This window comes from Dipodomys merriami, unplaced genomic scaffold (assembly GCF_024711535.1).
Source record: "Dipodomys merriami isolate MVZ:Mamm:240054 unplaced genomic scaffold, mDipMer1.0.p SCAF_13, whole genome shotgun sequence".
NCBI lineage: Eukaryota > Metazoa > Chordata > Mammalia > Rodentia > Heteromyidae > Dipodomys > Dipodomys merriami.
Window position 1 is genome coordinate 5,540,949 of NW_027202604.1, and position 23,779 is coordinate 5,564,727.

A 23,779-nucleotide genomic window follows, 5' to 3' on the forward strand; every position below is an offset into this window, starting at 1 on the left:
TAAAGTTTAAAGTTGATTATGACATACATAGATTGACCAGAGTCTTGCCCATCGTGGGAGGACTTCATAATGCATTCAGCATGTGGTTAGATAAAAATAAAAGTCTCACATAGAAATTCAACTATGAAACTTGAGGGTAGGGATGAGGGCAAGAAAATGAGGGAGAATAATGGCATTGATCAGGATGCACTGTACACATAACCTGACAGATAAAATTGTAACTTCTTTGTACATTCAAATAAAAAATCTAGGTCCCAGCTAAGCTCACGCCTATAATCCTAGCTACTCAGGAGGCTGAGATCTGAGGATCACAGTTAAAAGTCAAACTAGGCAGAAAAGTACTCTTCTCTCAAATTAATCAGGAAAAAAATGGAAGTGAAGTTGTGGCTCAAGTGGTAGAGCAACCTGCCTTGAGAGGAAAAGCCGGATGAGAGTATGAGGTCCTTATTTTACACAATCTTAAGTCCTATAGCTTTCATAAGCTTGGGGCTGGAAAAAAAATTGCAAAACAAAAAATCTAGTTTAGAAGCTCTCGCTTCAAAGATGAGGTGACTGACCTCTCAGAGGGAAAGTTGCTCCCCCAAGGATATACCTACTGGGTATCAGGGTGCAGACTGAAAATCTAGTCTCCTAACCCCTAATCCAGTACGCTTTCATCTTGTCAGTCTCCATGGGGGGGGGGGTCTCAAAAGATGCCTCCTCCATGCCCCCAAACACATACACAAACGAGCTTCAGGACTTAACTCCTGTTCCAACCTTCACTGGCTGTGTAAACCAGGAGAACTGACAATCTCACAGTGCCTCCATTTCTCATTGACATTATCAAAGGCTACTAAGATAACCATATAAACCATTAGCACATTTTAGCATCTAGTAAGCTTTCACTAGTTATTTTACGTAGGTGTCATTAGCCAATAAATGCCAAGAGTGGGATGGAAATTAATTAACTGCATCGCAGGCATTTCACAAACATAACATTACTTAATCTTTAGCCACCCTAGCAAGATTGGCATTGCACATTGTATTTTAGAGAAAAGACCATTTAATCCCAGAAAAGCTAAAAAAGAAGAATAATAACACATCCAACATGTTGTCAAGACTATTGACTTTTTAGGAGTCAAAGGCAGAATTCAAACCCGGCTTTCCCGAGTTGTACACTTCATGCTTTTCTCCAGTAGATACCATGTAGATGAGTGTTTACCAGTTTAAAAAAAAAAAGTTTTCCTATGCTTTTCTCTTCTTCTTCCCAACTCTGGGCCTTGTGCTTATCTGGCTTACTTACTCAGATAATATTCTACTGAGCCATGCCATTAACTCAGCTTTTTATTGGTTATTTTGCAAATGGAGTCTAGTAGACTTTTCTGCCAGGGCTGGCCTTAAACTGCCAATCTCTGGATCTCAGCCTCCTAAGTAGTTAGAATTGCAGGCATATGCCACACTGGTGTCTGGCTTGTATGCTTTTTGGACTACAAGTTTCACAGTATTAAAGTATGGATTTCTTTTTTCTTTTTGGCAGTACTGGTATTTAAATTCAGGGCTCCACACTTGCTAGGCCAGCTCTACAACACTTGAGTCAGTCTCCTAGCCCTTTTGCTTTTAGTTTCTTTTCAGAGAGGGCATCAAGCAAGTAGCCTTAGACCCAGATTTTCCTGCTTCTGCCTAATGAGTAGCTGAGATTACTAACGTGACTATTATTTTTTTTTCAGGGAAAAAAACCCAACAATTTAAGAAATAGCAAAGAATTCCCTATGGCAAGACTTATAGCATTGCTAGGAACTGTTCTTTCTTGCTTTACTGTGGCTAGCTTATCTCAGATCACTAGGAGTGCTAACCAAAGTCCTTGGTTTGCTGGCTGGTTAACCATTAAGGTATCTGAAGAACATACTATGAAAAGTGGTTGTTTATGAAGTCTGCCCAGAAAAGGCAGGAAAAAGAGAAAGCTGATGTCCTCAGATCTCAAACCCATCTCTACAACATTGCCATGAGCAGAGCAATTTTCAAACACAGCTCAGAATTCTCTGGTACTGCTCCCATCAGGAAGAATTTTAATTTGGACCTGTCATGCTTCAGTCAATGGAATATGACAAACACCTTGCTTTTGAAGTTCCAAGGCTCAGAATGAGAAAGCCATGAAGCTTCCATGTGGCTACCTTGACACTATCATTCTGGAAGAAGCCACACACACAACCACAGGCAGGTAGAAAATGTCAGCTAATCTCCCAGTCAAAGGCCAATCACAACTATCAAGCACAGGGACATCACTGCCCTCCTTAGATGACCACAGTCCCAGCTGACACCTGAGTGAAATTACAAAGTCTCTTCAAGCACGGTCTACCCAGCTGAGCAACTAATCCTCCCTAAACCCTGGGCTCACAAACTGTGGCCCACAGCTGCTAATGCTATAGAAGTAATTTGTTTAGACAGAAATCAAAACAAGAAGCTGGGTGTCATTCTGTAATTCTAGCACTCAGGAGGCTAAGGGAGGAGGATTGTGAGTTTTAGGCTAATCTGGGCTATGTAGTGAGACCCTGCCTCAAAGGAATAGAAAACTAAAGCAAAGAATTAGGGGCTAGGTGCTGGTGGCTCACACCTGTAATCCTAGCTACTTAGGATGTTGAAATCTGAGGATTGTGACTCAAAGCCAGCCTGAGCAAAGCCCATGAGACTCATCTTCAGTTAACTGGCAAAAAGCTAGAAGTGGCTAGATCTAATAAAGTACACTGGGATATGATACGTTTTACAAGACTCTAGGTAATCACACACAACAAGACCAAACTCTTAGGAGAGGAACACAAGGTGCAATGCTTATGTGCATCTGATCATATAAGATAATATTTTATCAAAATGAACTTCAAGAAATGGAAACGGGTTTTTTTTCCTCTTTATTGCTGTCTTTTCTTTTGTCTAATTTATTCATTTATCTGTCTTTGGAAGGGCAAGATGGGGCACAGAAATGGAGAGACAAAGGATAAACAAAAGTAGCAAGTGATATTCACTAGACACTATGTTGAAAATGAACTATACAACTTGTGAGCAGGGACAGGAGGGAAAAACTGGGGAGGGAAGGGGTGTCCAGAAAGAAATGTATTCTTTCCTCGTACCAGTGGATCATACCTGTAATCCTAGCTACACAGGAGGCTGAGATCTGAGGATTGTGGTTCAAAGCCAACTCCCTGAGGAAAAATCTGTGAGAATCTTATCTGCAATTAACCACCAGGGAAGTGGTGCTATGGTTCAAAGTAGTAAAGTGCTAGTCTTGATCAAAAAAGTTCAGGGACAGCACCCAGACCCTGAGTTCAAACCCCATGACTGACAAAAAATTAAAAAAAGAAATGTACTCTTTACCTGACTTACGTGACTGTAACCCCTCTGTACATCACCTATATAATATTAAAAGAAAATTTTAACAAGCTGGGACAGAAGGTGTGGGTCAAGTGATAAGAGTACCAATCTTGAACAAAAACACCCAGGGAGAAGACAAGATCCTAAGTTCAAGCTCCAGTACACACACACACACACACACACACACACACACACACACACACACACACACACACACACACACACACACACACACACACACACACACACACACACACACACACACACGCACGCACGCACGCACACACACACACACACACACACGAGAAAAGAACTAAGAAGGATAACTCCTCTATTCTATCTCTTCTTGCAGCAAACACAAAACCAAAAATCACATCCATCTGTGGATTTCCAATCAACAAAACCAAATACGAATCCTTCAGCATTCTGGCCATGAAAGGGTGGATGGATAAAGACAAACAAACCCCATACATCATGCTTAGGTTGAGCTTGATGCCAGACAATAAAAGTGTTTATATTAAGTGGGTTTTGCCAGGGTTTATAATAAACAGCGAATATTCCTTTCATTGTCTCCTGGCTTAGCAATTCATTTTAGACAGTGCAAACATTAATATCTCTTAGATAATCCAGCAAAACATAGAAAAGGAAACCTCAAGCAAGAGTAGAATAAAAAAATTTTCATCATCATCCTTTGAGGAAATAAAAGGGGCTTTGACCAGGCTCTTGTAAGAGCTGCCTAGCAGAATACTGGGTTAAAATCCATTGCAAAAACAAACATCTGGCCTTTATTATTGGGGATCCCATCTGGTGACTGGCAGATTAAGGAACTGCAGAGAGAGAGAGAGGGAGAGGGTGAGAGAAAGAGAGAGAGAGAGAGAGAAAGAGAGAGAGAGAGAGAGAGAGAGAGCCACAAAGAAGAGATACCTGGGATGCCTGCCAAAGGCTGAGAATGAGAGATGCTTATTCAACCAGCATGCATACAACACTATAATAAAAGTCCCTACAATAAATGCTGACAAGGAAAAGACTTTCCTGCCTATGCTGACTTTGAACAGATCACAGCTTCTTGAGTAGCTTGGGATTACAGGCATGAGCTGCCAGTGCCCAACTGACATTCAACTTTCTGAAGGTAATCCAAGCAGACTTCAGTACCAGATAGCCATTCCTGTGTTTAGACAACAGCTCACACAATAACATTTTACTACCATATAGTGAATGAGGTTGTGTTAAGACTTGAACCTGGGTTTGAAATGTGGTTTAGTGGTAAAGTGCTTGCCTAGCATGCGTGAAGCCCTGGGTTCTATTCCTCAGTATCACATAAGCAGAAAAAGCCGGAAGTGGTATTGTGGCTCAAGTGATAGGGTGCTAACCTTGAGCAAAAGAAGCTCAGACAGTGTCCAGGCTCTGAGTTCAAGCCCCAGGACTGGCAAAAAAAAAAAAAGGACTTGAACCTGTATGTGCACAGTCTATCCATCCATTTATAAATGATGCAAATGCCCAAAGACAACAACTAACTTTGAATATCTAAACTGTATTATTTGAACTGTTTCCCAGGTTTTTTTTTAACCAAGCACACAAATGAGACCTCCCAGCTATAGATCATCCTAAAATGCCACTAACACACAGTCAGTCATTGCTCTATGAATTACTACAATGGAAGCTGAACAAACAGTAATTCACCAACAAGCCAATTGCTGACAGGGGTGTTGTATCTTCAACACAAGGAGGAACATTCAAGCTGAACTTTTTCTAGTCTTCATAGTTCTGAAAATTCCTTCCATATGAATTCATTTCTTTGGCTCATAAAGCATCTTTTTATAATAGACTTCATTCCCCACCCAAACTGCTTTGTCTATAAAAATGATAAAAGACAATCATTGTAACTAATTCCCCAAACATCAAGACATGAAAAATAAAATCACCAACACTTTCAGCAACAACAATAACCACAGTAACATCTGAGGGTACATTTTTTTACAGTCATGCTTCACAAATTATGCAGTGACAGACTTTTGTAAAATTCTAAACCATTATGAACCAACACTTCTGCTGGTATGGGGCTTGAATTTAGGACCTGGATGCTGAATTATGTATACTTCATCATTTTATTACCTAATTTTTCCCACTAACTAGATCATGGCCATTTGTCCACACTGCCATATCATCCCTTATTACAGTGAAAGGTCACTCTTAAAGCGCTAGTGTCCTCCTGCAGGGCAAAATCGTACACTGCCAGGAGCCAGTACCTTCATAAGCATAGGGAAGGAAAGTAGTACATAGGATTGCATTCTACCACTACCACAATGTCCCTAAGGCAATCCCTCCTAAAAACATCATGAAGGTCAGTATAATTCCAGAGCTCTGTTCTTCAGAGAAAGACACCTGTATTCCTTGGGGTTTGAGACAACATCTTTCTATACAGCCCAGGATTGCTTCAAACTCTTAATGCTCCTGTCTCAGTCTCCTAAGTGCTGGGATTATAGGTGCCTGTGACTACACCTGGCTTGGGTTGATATTTTTGAAGAAGGGTCTTGTTATGTAGCCCAGGCTAGCTTTGCACTCACCATCCTCCTGCCTGACAATTGCACCTTTGTGTGTGTGTGTGTGTGTGCACGCACGCGCGCGTGCACGCACGCGTGTGTGCAGGGTACTGGAGCTTAACTCAGGGCCTGGGCACAGTCCTTCAGTTTTTTTGCTCAAGACTAGTGATCTATCACTTGACCACACCTCCATTTCTGGCTTTTTGGTGGTTAACTGGAGATAAGAGTCTCACAGACTCTTCTGCCTAAGCTGGCTTCAAAGCTTCAGGTATCAGCTTCCTGAGTTCCTAGGGTTACAGGTGCTAGCTACCAGCACTATACTGACACTTTTAGTCTTTACGTCTTTATGTCTTAGTTGGTTGTCTGCAAAATGGAAGCAATTAATAGCTACCTCATAAAACTATTCTGAGGATAAGTTTACACATGCCCAGGGCCTGGCATATAGTAGGTGTTCGTTATTATTAGCTGGCATTAATAAAGAGAATATAGGAGGAGATCAAAACAGAAGACATTCTGGGAGAGATACAAGCCCCATCCTCAAGTCCCCACACACTGCAGCCTTCAACTCGCCCAAAGCCAAGACAATGGTAACCACACTATTTATGAGCATCACTGAGGATAAGGAAACTTGAAGGGAGAAGACTGCATAATTCCTTCAAGGTCAAAGATGAAGTGTCAGTCTGTTCTAATTCACCCGCTCTATCATCTATTGAGTACTTAGGATGTCTAGGCAAATCTAATGAGGCAAAATCCTAATAAGGCAGGGCTGGCTCAGGGCAAGGAATTCCTGTCCACACCCCAGGAGACAGGCTGTAGCACAAAACCCTGCTGATCAAGTGATTGCAAAGTCCATCTTGCCCAATCCAGGCCAGTGCATGCCCTCTCTCTGGCCTCTTGCCTAGCACCAATCTCTCTGACAAAGAAAGGTCAAAGCCGATCCTGATAGAGAAGAGCAGAGCCATTGCCAGACCTGTGGCCAGCCTGGCTCCACTGGAGACTCTCCCTAGCAGGTCTCAGGCCTCCCTGCAACTAGACACCGAATCCTCCCATTCTGATAGCCAAGCTCTAGGTCAAAGCAGCTCCAGCTTGGGTTTCCCAGAAGGTGCTTAGAAGCGATTTGGAGCATGTTGTCTTTACAATCATGATGCTACAGCATCCCGTGAACACTGTCTTCCTATCATTCCCCAGCCACAAGCGATGCCATTTTGTTAGCTTGCTTCCTGTGACATGCTGAGGCCTCTCTGCATGCTCACTTCAGTTGATCCATGCTCTCCAGGCCTCAACCTTCCATTCCAACACTGCCTCGGTGACCTCCCAAAGGGCCCTGTGAGGCCCTCTCCTGGCACCTTCACTCTGTTAAATCCAGCAGGTGGCAAGCTCTGCAGGGGCAGGTGGTGGCTCAGGTTCCATCCACTATGATGGCCTCCGGCACCCCCACATAAGCTCAGCCAGGCGAGGGGCTCATGAAAACCTCAGTCACTAGGTCTTCTCTGTGAACAGAGGATGGCTCTCACCCAGCCCAGCCTGGGAAAGTCTGCCACCAGGCCTAGAATTTTCAGCTTCAAGAAACCGTTACTCATCACTTCTGTACATCCCTAGTACTTTCTGCGATGCATCACTAAAATCATCCGGGACCATCTAGATGTGCACCATAGCCATGTACACAGAAGGGCCTCAGGGGAGACAGTGGTGGCTATGACAATGTTACCCTTTAATAAAGGACATTTTCTCTTTTGACTTGTGTTAAGGATTCATTAGAGAGAGGGATTAGGCTGCTTCCAAGACCTCCTTCCCCTCCACGTCCTACCTCTGATTCCCCAAGCTTGGTACACACTTGCTATTTTCATTTCCATTTTGTTAAGAGAAAGTGTCCCCTGGTTTCTGGAGCAGGACAAAAACTAGGTTCTGGGTGCAAGCCTTATGCAACATGGGGGAACTCATGATTTTTCAAATCACCCTGCAGACTACCCAGAAAGAACAGTGAGAAAAGATGATAAACATTGCCAATTAACTGCTCTGCCTCCCGAGGGAAGAGAGCAGGCTGAAAAAGAACTGTAGAGTACTCCAGAAGAGCCAAACACAGTAACACAACCCTCCTCCTTCCCCCAGTCCCCTGCCCATTTCACAGGCCCAGAAGAATCTATCACACACACACACACACACACACACACACGTTCTTGGTACACAGTCCCTTCGCTGCCTTAGCCAGACCCAGCCACTTGCCACCCTTCCCCCTCAGCACTGGCCTGGCCAGGTGGCTGGAATTTCTTTCCCTATGTGACTCTACAGCCCACTCTCTGTAGACATGTTTCTGGCACATGATATCCCCCTCCTTCTCTTTGCTCCCAGATATCCACAAATCTGCTTCCATTCTAAGTTTTTCTCCTTAGCATGTCTCACTGTGAGACCTAGCATGAATTGTACTTGTTCATCCTTTCCTCCTCCTCTGTTTTAGGAGAGCAGAACTTCTGTTTTCTCCCTGTACATCTAGCACATAATAAATGCTCAATAAATACTCGATGAATATGTTAAAGCTGATGAATCAATATGTCTGTGGGATTTATTTTCTTAACTTGGAATCTCAGGCTCATAGGTAAAGGCCTAGCCTGTTAAAAGATGCCTCCCTTCACCAGCTGGATAAGTCTGATACAAATCAGAACTAAGGAGGACCCAGTTCCATTTAGATAAGGTCAGAGCCAGACCTAGAGGCCTTTTCCTCAGCTCCTCTTTAAGCAGCCAATAGAAGGATGCTTAAGGTCAGCACAGGAGCAACATCTTGGCCTGTCACTGCCTGTAGAGGCCTGTGCCATGTTCTGTGAGCAAATTAGCAGCTGCCACAAATCTGTCATCGGTGCAATTTCATCAGATGAGGGAGGTGTCCAATGCCCCAGATTATCTACAAAAAGTAAGGGCAAGGAGACAGCAGAGGCTTTATAGGAGCCTGAAAGAGAGACAGTCAATTCTACTGCTATACAGATTCCATATTGCAAACTTGTCTACTCACTAAAATCTCTAAGGGTCATTTACAGACACACTAAAGAGCAGTAAAACAAACAAACAAAAATAGTCTTAAGCCAGGAGCCAGTGGCTCATGCTTATAATCCTAGGAAGCTGAGATCTGAGGCTCACAGTTTGAAGCCAGCCTCATCAGGAATATGCATGAGACTCTTATCTCCAATTAACCAGCAAAAAGGGAGAAGCAGAGCTGTGGTTCACTGGTAGATGGCCAGTCTTGAGCCAAAAGCCCAGGGATAGCATGCAGGCCCTGAGCATAACTGAGATCCCATTTGAAAAATACTTTTAAATGGCTGGGGACATAATTCAAATGGTAGAGGACCTGCCTAGCAAGCACAAGGCTTTGAGTTTAAAGGGAGGGGGAAGAAAAGGTAATATAATCAGCTAATGGCATATGACTAGAAGCTTTAAAGAATCTAGCCTTGTATTTCTCTTAGGAAAGATGGTTTGGTATTCACTATTTCAGTGGCTACAACTACAACTGTTGTGAATAACAAGAATGGGCTGTACATTGAAACAGCTCACTGTCCCACATCCTGTGGCACACTCACTGAACACACATTTCCAGCTTCCTCTGCTCTGTGCACATGGGCACCCTCCTGCTCAGGGGTCCCCAGCTCATCCCTCCCCTGCCATACTTCTTACCATCAGTAATCACCCTTCACCTTACTCTCCTCAGCCCAACCCAACTGGAAATTCCCGGAGAGAAAAGTCTGTCTTGGGGCTGGGAAGGTGGCTCAGTGGTAGAGAGCTTGCCTTGCATGCATGAGGCCCTGGGTTTGATTCCTCAGCACCACATAAGCAAAAAGAAAAAAGCCAGAAGTGGCGCTGTGGCTCAAGTGGTAGAGTGCTAGCCTTGAGTTGAAGAGCTGAGGGACAGTGCCCAGGCCCAGAGCTCAGGCCCCACAGCTGGACCCAAAACAAAACAAAAAAGTCTGTCTTGCTCACCACACCATCTGCAATGGCTAACACAATGCTTGACAGACGTGGCACAGCAGACCACACAGACATCACACACACAGTCCTCTACTTCAGGCTCGGACAACATGAGCTTGAGTTTGACAGGAAATACCTAGTAAACCTGTGCTGCCCAGGGCCACATGTGGTTATTGAGATCCAATGGAAATGTGCACCAATATGGAACATATGCACCAATGTTGAAGACTAAGGATAAAAATATAACTGTACACCAGTGGCTCATGTTTATAATCCTAGACACTCAAGAGACTGAAGTCTAAGTTCAAAGCCAGCTTGGGCAGACAAATCCAATAGATTCTTATCTCCAATTAACCAGCACATAGCCAAAAGTGAAGGCGTGACTCAAGTGGTTGAGCACCAGCCTGGAACGAAAAAAGCTAAGGGACAATGCAAGGCCCCGAGTTCAAGCCCCAGTACTAACATACACACACCAAAAAAATAAGTCTAGAGAGACTGGGATGTAGCAAGTCCTGTATATACTAGGCAAGTACTCTACCACTGAGCTACACCCCTAGACTATTTTTATACTGATCATATTGAGATAATATTTTTAACATTCTGGGTTAAGCAAAGCACATTAAAATTAATTTCAACTGTTTTCTTTTTTACCTTTTAATATGTCTACTAAGGAGTGTTTAATTTCTTTTGTGGTTTGTATTGTATTTCTCTGAGTCAGTCTCAATTATAACCACACCAGGCAAAGGTGCAACCCAGCCTGCTCAGGTCACTGTCAGCACGCCCGCCAGCTTACTGCACCCAGGGCACCCAATGCTTTCTGCAGCCAGGCAGGAAACACCTGTCTGGTGGCTTCCTGCCACATAAAAATACACAGATACACTCACAAATGGAATTCAGAAATCAAGGCTAAACAGAGTTGAACAAATGAACCAATTTACCAGCAGGACTGAGCAAGAACAGTGGCTAGAGATAGACATAGCTCAGTGTCACCAGTGCTCACCTAGCATGAATGAGGAGGGTTCCCTCCTCAGCATTGCCAAAATAAATCAGATGCTTTGCTTTAAGAAAAAAAAAAACCTACTGGGCCAGGCACAGGTGGTCCATACCAGTTAATCCTAACTACTTAGGAAGCTGAGATCTGAGGATCATGGTTTGAAGCCAGTCTAGGAAGTAAAGTCCCTAAGACTCATCTCTAACAACTAAAAACCATGCTGTGGCTCAAGTGGAAGAGACAGTGCTAGCCTTCAGGAAAAAAGTTCAATGACTTCTGTCCAGGCCCTGAGTTCAAGTCCAAGGACTGGTATAGACGTGCACACACACATACACACACACTATTTCCAAATTGTATGCCCATATTTTGGTGGAAGAAGAACAGCTGGACATGATTTGGGAAACATCCAGGTCTAGTTAGGCCAAGAGAAATGGTGCTACCATGCCATTAAATCATAAGACTCTGAGTCTCCTCACCTGGAGACAGTCAGGCTGTTCCAAATACTCCAGAATTTTCTGCAATATTCTGCCAATACAGTGGCTATGGAGCTCTTGAAATGTGTTTATGTGACTGAATAACTTTTAATATTATGTAATGTCAATATGTTTAAAGACCACATTGGACTGCACAGTTCTGGCCAGGATGGGATGAGAAACAAATGTGGTGGTAGACATAACTGTAAGCCCAGGAGTAGGGAGGCAGAGGCAGGAGGATGGCAAGTTTGAAACCAGTCTGGACTACATGGAGAGTTCCAGGCCAGTCTACACTATGAGTCCCTGTCTTGAAACAACAACAAATTGTCAATGATAATGCTCCATAGGAATGATGGGCATTTTTATTTAATGCATCAGAACTGTGAGATTCTGGGGTTCGAATTTCCCAACTTCACAAAGATACTCAATTTAACAAAAGTGAAAAAATTAAACATTCACAGAAGTTTTTTTTGTCAGTTGTGGGATTTGAACTCTGGGCCTTGCTGCATTCCCTCAGCTCTTCAGCTCAAGGCTAGTACTACTTGACCCACAGCGCCACTTCCAGTTTTCTGGTGGTTTATTGGCAATAAGAGTCTCACAAACTTTCCTGTCTGGGCCAGCTTTGAACCATGATCCTCAGAGCTCAGCTTCCTTAGTAGCTAGGATTAACAGGTGTGAGCCACTGGCACCCGGTTTAATTGGCCTTTGTTGCTCTTTTCTCCTACTTTAGGAATGTTATCCCAAGGACTCCCTACATTCCATCAGACAATCCCCCTTTCCAGGATCTAAACAGGGATTGTCCACCTTGGTTTATGAATGGTCAAACCAACCACTCGTGGCAGGGACTAAGTGGTAGCTGAAAATAATTCTAGCTTGCTTATACCATGAAATTCATACTCATGAAATTCAAGTCAAGTTCTTGTCTCAAGATTTTTCCCAGCAGGAAAGCCCTTCCCAGTCTAAACAGCTTTTTGTTGACATTAAGATAATTATATTCTACACACAAGCAGACAATAAACAAATGAGTCGGGAAGTGGAAGGGAGGGTGTGAATTATTAGCACAGGAAAGTAAAACACTCAGTCTAAGTCTGAGGAAACACAAGCATGACCACCTTTAGACATTTAAGAGATGTTGGGAGCTCATTCATTCTTCTCCATTGAATTTCAGCTATCTTCCCCCCCCCCTTTCAGCTTTTCCACAGACTGATATTTGGACTGAATGTGTTGTGCAATGCTCTGCACAGCCGTGGGTTTTGGCCCTGTGGCGCTTCCATAATAAAATACATGTGAAACTGGATCCACATGGCTTCCACCCACAGTGGTATAATTTATTCTGTCAGACCAGTGCTGTTGCTTAACTTCCCAAGAGGGGCCTCCTGCAGGAACTCTCCTTCTAATAAAACAAAATTCACTAGCCTGGAGTCAAAGCAAACGGACACTATTTCACTAAGAACAGGGGTCCAGCTCCATACCTCCAGTTCAGTCTCCCGTCTGTTGATATCATCTGTGGACTGATTTAACTTCTCCAGTTCACCCTAGTGAAGACAAGAGAAGAGATGTGAGAGATCTGTCTTTCCTTTCCAGTGTTTAGTAATAGTGAAAATCACCCAGCCCCATTTGCGGGAGAAAAGGGCCAGCTCATTCTGAAGGAAAGTTCTTGAGCCTGTACAGGAAGAGCAAACTGTCAACATTTCTTCTGTTGATGGTATTCTTTTTGTTAATGTCTTAAGGTCCTAGGAATTGTCCTTTAGAAGGTCAAATATGTCAAGTGTGAGCCCAGTGGTAAAGTCACCAGTTAAGAGATAGTTGAGTAATCCATCAAAACAGCACCATCTTGCCTTAGAAAACAATAAAAACAAGCAAGGCCAAGCCAACCCCTGGGAAATCATTAAACTAAGGACAGACTTCTAGCATTAACTTATTAGTAGAGTTCAACATTTTCCCATAAGGAGATGGGAATTATTCAACCTACCTGTGTTTTGTTAAAATAGCTTTAATCCCTTTCTCTGTCAAAATTTACAAACTGGCATTGTATAAGGAGTGCCTAACATGAAGTTAACTCATCTTTACTGTGGGAACAAAGGATTCCGCTAACAGAATTCACACCCAGAGCATAAGATTTTGTTTCCAAATCAGTGATTTTACGAGAACAGAAATTATGCAAAAAGGAATCTATTTTTACTAACCTGCCCAAACCAATCAACCCATTTTACTCTATTTCCAACAGCTGAATTGCGAGTTCTTAATTGATCTGCTCAATTAGGGGTCCAGAATTTGCAGTGTACATAAAAACTAAATATATATTTTACAAAACAAAACAACAACAACAACAAAAGGTTTATGAGAAGGTTGAAAGCCAGGTCACGGAAAGGAATCTGCTGTGCTTCGTGGTGGGGGTGGAGGGTGAAAAGGTTAAGTTGTCACTGCTAGATGCTAGCCTGGAAATTGGTTTTTAATCATCTCTCTTGGAAATGGAGGCGCAGAAAGCCAGGCCATTCCCGCCGCCGCCTCCACGCGCCAGCTTTGCGCATCAGCTGTTCCCGATTTCTCTTCACCAACAAGGAAAAATAGGGCTTTGAAGCGTTTGGGGCCGAGCGAACCTGGAGCCCAAGAAGACCATAAACCCTTCGAGAACCTAACAATGAACCAAAGCCGGAGGCCGGGCACCTCCGCCAGGTGAGGGCTGGGTAACCGAGCACAGCTGTGCCATCCACGCGGCAGGGGCGGGCGACGCCCACCATCCCTGCGCCCCGGGCCGCCAGGGTACCCGCGCCAACCCGGGCACCTTGCTCTCAGAGCCAGGTGGCTGAGCAGAGCGGGCAGTGCCCGCCGCACTGCCACGATCTGGGGCTGGAGAACCCCAAACCCGCTCGGCGCCCCCGCCCCCCTTTCCCTTTGTTGCACATCCGCCCGAACACGCTGCGGAACCCCCAGGTTCTGAGGGGGGAGCCCCGCGGGATAGCCAGGCCGCGTCCACGCGCGCACTGCGGCCTTCCCGTGGGGCTCACAGAAACGGAGATCCAGACCCTCTCTCCTCGTCCCCGGACCTAGGTGACCCGGAGGTCACCCCGCAATCGCGGCCTGAAGACGCCGCCGACTCCCGCGTCCATCCCGGCGGGACCGCGCGGCGGGGCGCCCCCACCTCCGTGTCCTACCTGGATCCGGGGGTCCACCTCTTCTTCCTCCTCCAGCCCCGGTTCCATGCCCGGGTCTTCCTCTTCCCCCTGCTCCCCGTCCCGGGCAGGCGGCGGGAGCTCGGCCGGCTCCTCTGGGCGGCTCCGCTTCAGTGTCCCGTCCATGCGGGCGGCGGGAGAAGCGCCGTAGCCGGGGCGTCCACTGCGCAACGGGGTCGGAGCGCGCCAAGGGGTCGCAGCCGCCCGGCCACCGCGGGCTCGATCGCGGGGACGCGGCTCGCCGCTGCGGAGCGCCGGCCGCCCAAGGCCGAGGGACGGAGGAAGTGGGCGCGGCCGCCCCCTTGCTGTGGAGGATGTCAGCGCCTCGGCCCCCGGCCCGCCCCCGGCCCGCCCCCGGCCCGCCCGGGCCGCCAGGTCCTCCGCCCGCCCAACCCAAGGCTCCGTCACAAAAAGCCCAGCGCCCCGAAAACCTGCAGGGGGGGAGGCGCCTCGCGGGGCGACCGAGCCGACGGCGTGCCGCACACCAGCCACCGCCGGCGGCGGGCTGGGCGGGGGGACGATGGGCTCCGTCCCTGCCCAGCAAACTTTGGGGTATTTCTACTTTCCGAAGTCACCTTTGCACACGGGTGCTCACTGACTGTGGACCAGATCCAAGACTGGCTCCGAGCCCTGAACCCCAAGCACGGTTCTTTCTCCCCGCGGGCACACCTCGAAATTTCCCCCAGAAAGGGGAACTCGAACGAATGCTCCTCTGGACATGGTAGTGCACCCTAGCTGCAGGCGTGGAGCCCCGGTCCCACCTGCCGGCTCCCAGTGTGTGTCAAGGTCCTACCTGGATAGCCAGGAAGCGTCGGGAAGCCATGGGGGCTGAGAATCACGTGAGCTGGTAGGGCCTTGACCCGTTGATGGGCACAGCTGATCTAGGGTTTATGAACAGTGAGGTTTCCTGGGGCCTTAAGCAGGGAGCCCGGGATTGCTAGACCACCATCACAAAGGGCCAAGCAGGGAAGGGGCCTGTTTATGTGCTTTACAAATGTCAGGGCCACTGTGACGTCAGGAAGCGCGAGGTCAGACAATGGGGAAGAGAGTGTCCATCACTGCTAATGTCTGCGTCATAGGAATTAAGACGATAAACCCACAGGAGTGGAAGTGCTGGGTTACAGGGAAGCTCTGTTTATTTCTTTTAAGGAACCTCCATACTGCTTTCCCTAGATTGAGCAAGTTTACATTCCCACCAACAGTGTGGTAGTGTTCCCTTTTGGCTAAATCCTCACCAGCATCTGCTATTGTTAGTTTTCTTGAAAATGGCTATTCTAACTGGGTTGAGGTGGAATCTCAGTGTTGTTTTGAATTGCATTTCTTTTGTAGCCAGAGGTATTGAACATTTCTTCACGTGTCTATTGGCCATTTTTACTTCTTTTCTGAGAAGTCTCTAAGTCGTTAGCCCATTTATTGTTTGGTTTGTTGAATTTTTGCTTTGTTTACCGAAGCCAAGATACAGAATCAACCCTGATGCCCCTCAGTAGACAAATGGATAAAAAAATGCGGATTAAAAAATGTGATATATATGTATATACACACATATATACACACAATGGAATTCTACTCATCCATCAAAAAGTACCATATTGAAGTTCATTTCGATAAGCATCGTTTTATATAGTCATATGCACATAACTATTGAAACATTGTGATCCTCTCCTAAGAATATCCTCTTTGTTCTCACTGTGTGAACTCCAAGAAATGGAAACAAGAGGTTTTCTTTATTGTACTGTTTGCAGTTTTTTTTTTCTTTTCTTTCCCCTTTAGTTTATTTTGATGTCACTGTTTCTGATTTCTGTAACCCTTGAATATAAGCTTATCTTATTTGGGGAAGGGAAAAGAAGGGGAATCACAGAAACAGTGGACCAAAGGGTGAACCAATTCAACAGTGATACTCACCAGACACTATATTGGAAATTAACTTTACAATTTGGGGGAAGGGCAAAATGGGAGAAAATGATGGAGAGGGTAACACTGTTAAAAAAAGAAATGTACTCATTACTTTACTATGTAACTGTAACCTCTCTGTACATCACCTTTAAAATAAAATTTAAATTAAAAAAGGAAGAATGATATTGTACTATTTCATAAAGAAATGGAAAGATTTGGGAAAAAATTATATTAAGTGAAGTAAGCCAGAGCTAAAGAAACACAGGTTGCATGGTTTGGTTTCCCTCATTTGTGGTAACTAGAATGTATCTATAAACCCACAAGTAAACACACTGAATGTTTTATATATATATATATATATATATATGTTATATATATATATATATGTACATATATATGTTAGTATATGGGGCATGATAAATTATCTAGGACTCTAGATATTCACACACTGAGGCCAAAGAAGAGTATGCATAGGAATGGCTGACAAAGGCTCAATAGCTATGTGCATATGATCATATAAAACAATATCTTATTAAGAACTCCAAGAAAAGGAAACAGATTATTTTGCTGTTGCTGCTGTTTTTTTTGTCTTGTTTGTTTGTATTTGGGAGAGTAAGGGAGCACAGGAAAGGTGGAAGAAAGGGTGAATAAATACAACAGTGGTACTCGCTAGACACTGTGGAAAATGAACTGATCATCTTGTGAGTGGGATTGGAAGGAAAAACTGGGAGGGCGGGAGACGTGTTTCAAAAAGAATTGTACTCATTGCTTGATTCATACAACTGTAACCCCTCTCTACAATAACAATAAACATTTTAAAAGTTAAAAAAGAGGGTTGTAGCCCTTTGCTCTGCAAGACTGAAGGACAAATGTGTTTGAGTGTTTGAGTCATCAAAGCTACCTTGGAAAAACGGCTTCTGATGGCTTTTCCAGTAGCTAGGAGCTACTCTTCTGGCAATGAGGTCCTACTATGCACATGTGGGCACTGTGATCCACTATTAAAGGAGACTGGTTTTGACCAACCTCAGGTGTGTGCCCCAAGTCTATTCCCCCAAATGGTCACAGCTTTCATTGCTAACCGACTCAGTAGTTAGTTGGCTATTTTGGGAACTCGTTTGAAACTCTTTGCTAAAGACGCAGCTACTTTTGATTTTCTAATGAAAGATGAAAACCCAGTCAAGATGGCAATTAAGGGTCACTTTGAGACCCAAAGTTTAGGTGCCAAATGATCAGTGAGTCCCTGCTCAGGGCATCAGAGGCTGAATTGGATGATAACTAAGCCATATTCCATTTTGGAGGCTCTGAGGAAGAGATCCTTCCAAACTCATTCAGTGGGGCCAAATTCAGCTCCTGTGGTTGTGGAACTGAGCTCACTATTTCCCCTTTGCCAAAAGGCAAGGCCAGTAACAGCTCCATAAGGCTGCCTGGCTTCCTTGCCTCTGACTGCCTCCATCTTTGAAGTAGGACCAGAGCACCTTATTTATCTTTTATTTTTATTTTTTGGGTCCAGTCGTGTGGCCTGAACTATGGGCCTGGGCGCAGTCCATCAGCTCTTCAACTCAAGGCTAGCGCTCTACCATTTGAGCCACAGCACCATTTCCGGCTTTTTTTTCGGCTTATGTGGTGCTGAGGAATAGAACCCAGGGCCTCAGGCATGCCAGGCAAGCGCTTTACCACTGAGCCACCTTCCCAGCCCCTCAGAGCACCTTATGTGTGCTGTGAACCTCCCTTCATGCTCCAGTTTCTCCTTCTGGAATGACCTGGTCCCTTTTACAGGGTTCCCTGATTAGGTCCAGCCCTGAAGGTACAGAGTTTTCTTGTGCTTTCACTCATGGTGGGGGAAAGGCCCACTCAAGTTGCAGCCATTCTGGTTCCATAGCTGTCAGTAGTAGTTCACTAGGGTTGCAGCCCTGCAGCTGGCAATGCCTGCCAGTGTTGCAGCTCCACTGCCAATGCTGCTGCTGTAGCCTTCTCCAGGTCTTCTCTCAGGAATTGAAAGAAATCAGTCCATTGTATAATCTGCTTTCTGTCTAGCTCTGGGTCTAGGGATTTTTATACCCTGTGCTGTGCTCTGATTGGTTATCTTTATGCAAATGAAGCATAGGACAACTGATCAATCAGTGAAAACCTGCAGGGTCACTGCAAGTCTGCAGATCTGAAACTATAGTTCTCAATTTTGTTTCTCTCCTGCACCCTTTTCCCCCCCTCCCCCAAATAGGATTGTGAGGAACAAAGAAAAATAGAAATGGGACATTCTGTTCTCTACAGCTAAGTTTTTGAAACAACTTGCATTTCTCTTTCTGTTCTCAGCTCTTCAAGCCAGCAGTGCTTTTCACTGCAAGATGTTCTCGAAAAGCCGTGTATCCTATCTACTGAACTCTAACCTCTTAACTAAATGTACTTTTTCACTACTCTAGTGTCCTCCATGATAGTTAACTGTGTTACATACATAGCCTAATCTTTGGAGTAACAATACTTTATATTCACAAGTTTCCAAACAAGGAGGTATACCAGGATACAGAAATTGGGGCAATTTTTTTTTTAAGAGTTTGGGCTGCTGTAACAAAGTACCACAGACTGGGTGATTTATCAACAACAGACATCTGTTTTCGTTCTGGAGGCTGGAAGTCGTGGGGCAGGATGCCAGGTGGCTAGGTTTTGGTGAGGTTGAGATGGGTAGCACCTTGCTAACTTGATCCTCATGGGTCAAACGAGAACCTACAAAGTCCTCTAGGGAGGGAAAAACAAACAAAACAAAAACTCTCTGGGGTCTTTTTTATATGACACAAATCCCATCTATGAAAGTTCCACTCTCTAGACCTAATCAACCTCTCCAATCCTAACAGCAATACACTGGAGTAAAGATTTGGGCATATCAATTTGGGTCGGCATAAATATTCAGAATGCAATCTACAGAGGTGATCTAGGTAAATGATCTAGGTAATCTAGGTAAATACTTAATATGTATTTTAGTTATCATATTGACCAGGCCAGTGGTTCTAAAGGCCTGAGCTAGAGACACTTGAAGGCCTGGAGACCTTTTAGTGAGTCCATACAATCTCTACTGTTTTGGTACTAATGTGAAACAGTATTTTCTCTTTTCACTCCCTCTCACATAACAGAGCTATGTGACTCACCATGACACACATATTAGAAACAGAAGACATGATGACCTAGTGATATTTTATTAAATCACACATTAGAGAGATTTGTGATAACATAAAGCAATGCCCTTCGTGGTTTGAGAGATTGTATTTTAATTTTGGAAACAATACTTTCCATAAAATTATATTTATGTTAATATATTATAGGTAGGTATGTTAATAAAATGTGTTTTAAATTTTAATTTTTTATGTGGTAACTACCTATATGGTTTGAATGTAAAAGTACTCCTGTCCTTCCCCCATTCCCAGAGACTCGAGTTAAGGTCTTAGTCCCCAGCTGGTGAAGCACTTGAGAGACGATTGTATCATGAAGGCAGTAATCGTATCATAGCTGAATGGGCTGTTAGAAAGGGAGACTTAGCTAGGGGGTGGGAATGTGGTTTAGTGGCAGAGTGCTTGACTAGCATGCATGAAGCCCTGCGTTCAATTCCTCAGTAGTACAGAGAGCTTCAGGAACAGAGCCCAGGCCCTGAGTTCAAGCCCCAGGATTGGCCAAAAAAAAGAAATAAAGAAAGGGAGACTTGGCTGGAAGACATAAGTCACTGGGGGCATTTCTTTGAGGGGCATATATATTTGTCTACAATACTTTCTGTCTCTGCCTACTTCCTGGCAGCCATGAGTTCCCTGCCATGATGTTTCATCCTTACCGGAGGCCCACAGCAATGCAGCAATTAACCATGGACTGAAACCTTGGAAACTATGAGCCAGTAGAAATCTTCCTCTTCAGGTATTTTGTTACAGCAATAGAAGGTTGACTAATGCAATTTCATAGATATAACCACAAAAACAAAAATCCTTCAATATCCAATCATCATAAAGAAGATTAAGAGTAGCTGGGCCTTGGTGACTCACACCTGTAATCCTAGCTACTCAGGAGGCTAGATCGGAAGCCAGCCTAGACAGGAAAGTTCATGAGACTCATCTCCAGTTAACCCCCAGAAAACTGGAAGTGGGGCTGTGGCTCAAAGTAGTAGAGTGCTAGTCTTGAATACAAAAATTCAGGGACAGTGCTCAGGCCCTGAATTCAAGCTTCATGACCAATTTTTTTTAAATTTTTAAAATTTAATTTAATTTTATTTGTGAACATACTGTACAGAGGAGTTACAATTACATGGGCAGGATAATGCGTACATTTCTTACCAAGCATTGCAGCCTCCTCCTTTGTTTACCCTTCACATCCCTTCCCAGCCTCCCCCCTCCCCCCCAATCCCAATCCTTCTCCTTCCCCCCCTTCCCCCCCCCCCCACGTTGTAAAGCTCGTTTTGGACATGACAACTTGTACTTCTCATTGTTGCAACAGGTCCACCTGTATCCTTAAACAACTGATGACCAATTTTTTCTTAAGAACATAAAGGGCATCTGTGACCCAAAAGTTTGTGAACCACTCATTCAGAGGAAATGTATACTCTCATTTGAGTTTTGTCTTATTTGTATTTAAATGTTCTACTTTCACCAGGACATGGTAAATTATACAAGACTCTAGGTATTCACACACAGTGAGACCAAAGGAGAATACTCTTAGGAGAGGAACACAAAAGCACAATGACTACATAGGCTCTGACCATATAAAATAATATTTATCAAAATGAACTCCCGGAAATGGAAACAAGAGGTTTTTTTCTCTGTTTTTGTTTTCTTCTCTTTTTGTCTTTTTGTTGTTGGTGATGATAGTGGTCATGGGGCTTGAACTCAGGGCCTGAGCACTGTCCCTGAGCTTTTGTGCTCAAGGCTAGGGCTCTACCACTTTGAGTCACAGTGCCACTTCTGGTTTTCTGGTGGTTAATTAGAGATTAGAGTTTCACAGACTTATCCTGCCTTGGCTGGCTTTGAGCAGTGATCCTCAGATCTCAGCCTCCTGATTAGGATTACAGGCATGAGCCCCAGGTGCACAGCTTCTTTACATCTTGTTTGTTCAGTTAACTTCTTTGAGAGGGTAAAGGGGGACAAATGCAGCAGTTGTATTCACTAGACACCATGTTGAAAATGAACTACACAGGGAAGGGGTAACAATGATTGTCAAGTAATGTACTCATTGCCTTACTCATGTAACTGTAACCTCTCTGTACAGCATCTTTATAATAAAAGAAAAGAAAAAGAAAATGAACTATACAACTTGTGGGCAGGGATGGGGGAGGAAGGGTGGGAAAGAGGAACTGGGAAAGAGTGGAGGGAAGGGTTAACATTGTCCAATAAGAAAAGTACTCTTTACCTGATATATGTAACTGCAGCCCCTCTATTTATCACCTTTATGATAACAATTAAAAATGAATATATTTTTAAATGTTCTATTTTCCCTTCACTTAAATGATATCTAGCTTTACGCCCACTATACACCACCATGAGCCATTGATGCATTGTTGGAGAACTTCAGACTGGCTCTATCTCTGTCATTTGAAAAAATGTTACCCTTGCAAGCCATTTGACTTTAGACAAGTTTCTTTTTTTCTTTTTCTTTTGAACTTCACTATCCTCGCCTATAAAGATAATAAGATAATAATATCTCCTTCTATGAGACATTAGGAAGACTAGAGAAAACACAAATTGAATTCATGATGCCTCCTTTGTCTTTGTTTGTCTCTCTCTTTGTCTCCCTTTTTTTGTGAATTAAGCCTAAAGTAAGAAGGTGTTTTATAGAAGGAAGTTTAAAAAGTTATAAAATGAGGGACGAGGTAACACTGTTCAAAAAGAAATGTACTCATTACCTGACTTATTGCTGGACTTATGTAACTATAACTCTTCTGTATATCACCTTTACAACAAAATTTAAATTAAAAAAAGAAAAAGGACTTTTTGGGACATTGGAATCATTGTGAATATAATAGTTGGTACATAAAATCTGTTAATGTCATAAAATGCTAAGTAAATGAAAAACCAAAGACTAAACAAAAAGAAAAAACAGTTATAGCTAGGCAGTAGTGGGTGTATTACTAGCTACTCAGGAGACAGAGGTCAAGAGAATCACTGTTTGAGGCTATCCTGGGCAAAATGGTTTGGAAGACCCCACTTCAACAGAAAAAGCTGGCAGTGGTACTATGGTCCTAGCATCCCAGTTATGGCAGGAAATTTAAATTGGAGAATTGTAGTCCATGCCAGCCTGGAGAGAAAGTCAGATACTATCTCCAATCTGGGTACTAGTGGCTCATGCCTGTAATCCTAGCTACTCAGAAGGCTGAGATCTGAAGATCACAGTTCAAAGCCAGCCTGGACAGGAGAGTCTGTGAAACTCCTATCTCCAATTAACCACCTAAAAACAGGAAGTGGTGCTGTGGCTCAGAGTGGTAGAGCCCTCACCTTGAGCTGAGGAGCTCAGGGACAGTGCCCAGGCCCAGAGTTCAAATCCCACAACCAACAGGAAAAAATAAACACCAGAAAAAAGGGCTCAAGCATTTGTACTCACATGGAAAGCCCTGCATTCAAACTTAGTAAAAAAAAATTACAAGTTATTTTTCTTTTTGTGAGACAAGGTCTTGCTATGTAGTGCAGTCTGATCTCCGGTGTCCAACTTGTAATCCTTCTGCTTCAGCTTCAGAATACTTTAATTGCACTGGCTCTGCACATGTCTAGCTGTGTGTATGTGGGGTGTGGGGGGGAGGGGTGTGTGTGTGTGTGTGTGTGCGTGTGTGTACGTGTTGCTATTGTGTAACTAGGATTACAGGCATAAGACAGTAGCACCCAGCTACAAATGCATTTTAAGTGCAGTATGCAAACCTAATGTTTCTATCAACATTACTGAAATACATTTAAGCATCGCCTACCTGTGTATACTATTTCTGGGACCAGTTTGAAGGCCCAAAACATATAGATGGGGTGGGGGGATAGGATCCCATGAAAATTATTCCCCTAAAGCTTTGTTAGTTCTTCATTAAAGCTCTTTCTGTAAAGTTTCAGTGCTATTTAAATAAAGATTTCCCACACACTGACTTTTAAAAATGCTTTGCATTTGTTGATTCATGCCTTTAGAACAGAGACTTCTCTCTAGACTAAAAAGGAAGGAACCTGCAGCTCCTATCACAGTCTGGTGTCAGAGCCTGAAGAACTGGACCACCAGCGTCCCTCTTGTGCATTACCTGTGATTTTTCCATGGTGTCTTTGGCCAGAGGCCAGTTGGATCAGACCTTAGGACATGAGCTCTCTGACTGGCATGAGCCAAGTTGTGCACTGATGGCTTACATCTGTAATCCTAGCTACTTAGGAGGCCAAGTTGAAGAGACTCTTGTCTTCTATGGAGAGAAGCTAGACATAGTGGCATGTG

At 44.0% G+C, this 23,779-nt stretch overlaps 1 protein-coding gene across 2 annotated transcripts in view; it reads right to left on the reverse strand.

Annotated features, from left to right (window-relative positions):
- Positions 1–15,406, reverse strand: part of Sh3bp5 (SH3 domain binding protein 5) — an 80,366-nt gene extending 64,960 nt beyond the window's left edge. The window contains exons 1-2 of one of the 2 annotated variants that reach the window (XM_070018612.1): positions 15,264–15,406; positions 12,770–12,832 (exon numbers count right to left, since the gene is read on the reverse strand). In XM_070018612.1, the coding sequence (XP_069874713.1) occupies positions 12,770–12,832; positions 15,264–15,293 (93 nt within the window). In that variant the 5' untranslated portion in view covers positions 15,294–15,406. Of the gene's footprint in view, positions 1–12,769; positions 12,833–14,452; positions 14,770–15,263 lie in introns of those variants that run through there. The other variant, XM_070018611.1, reaches the window with a different exon arrangement.
- Between the last annotated feature and the right edge of the window lie 8,373 nt (positions 15,407–23,779).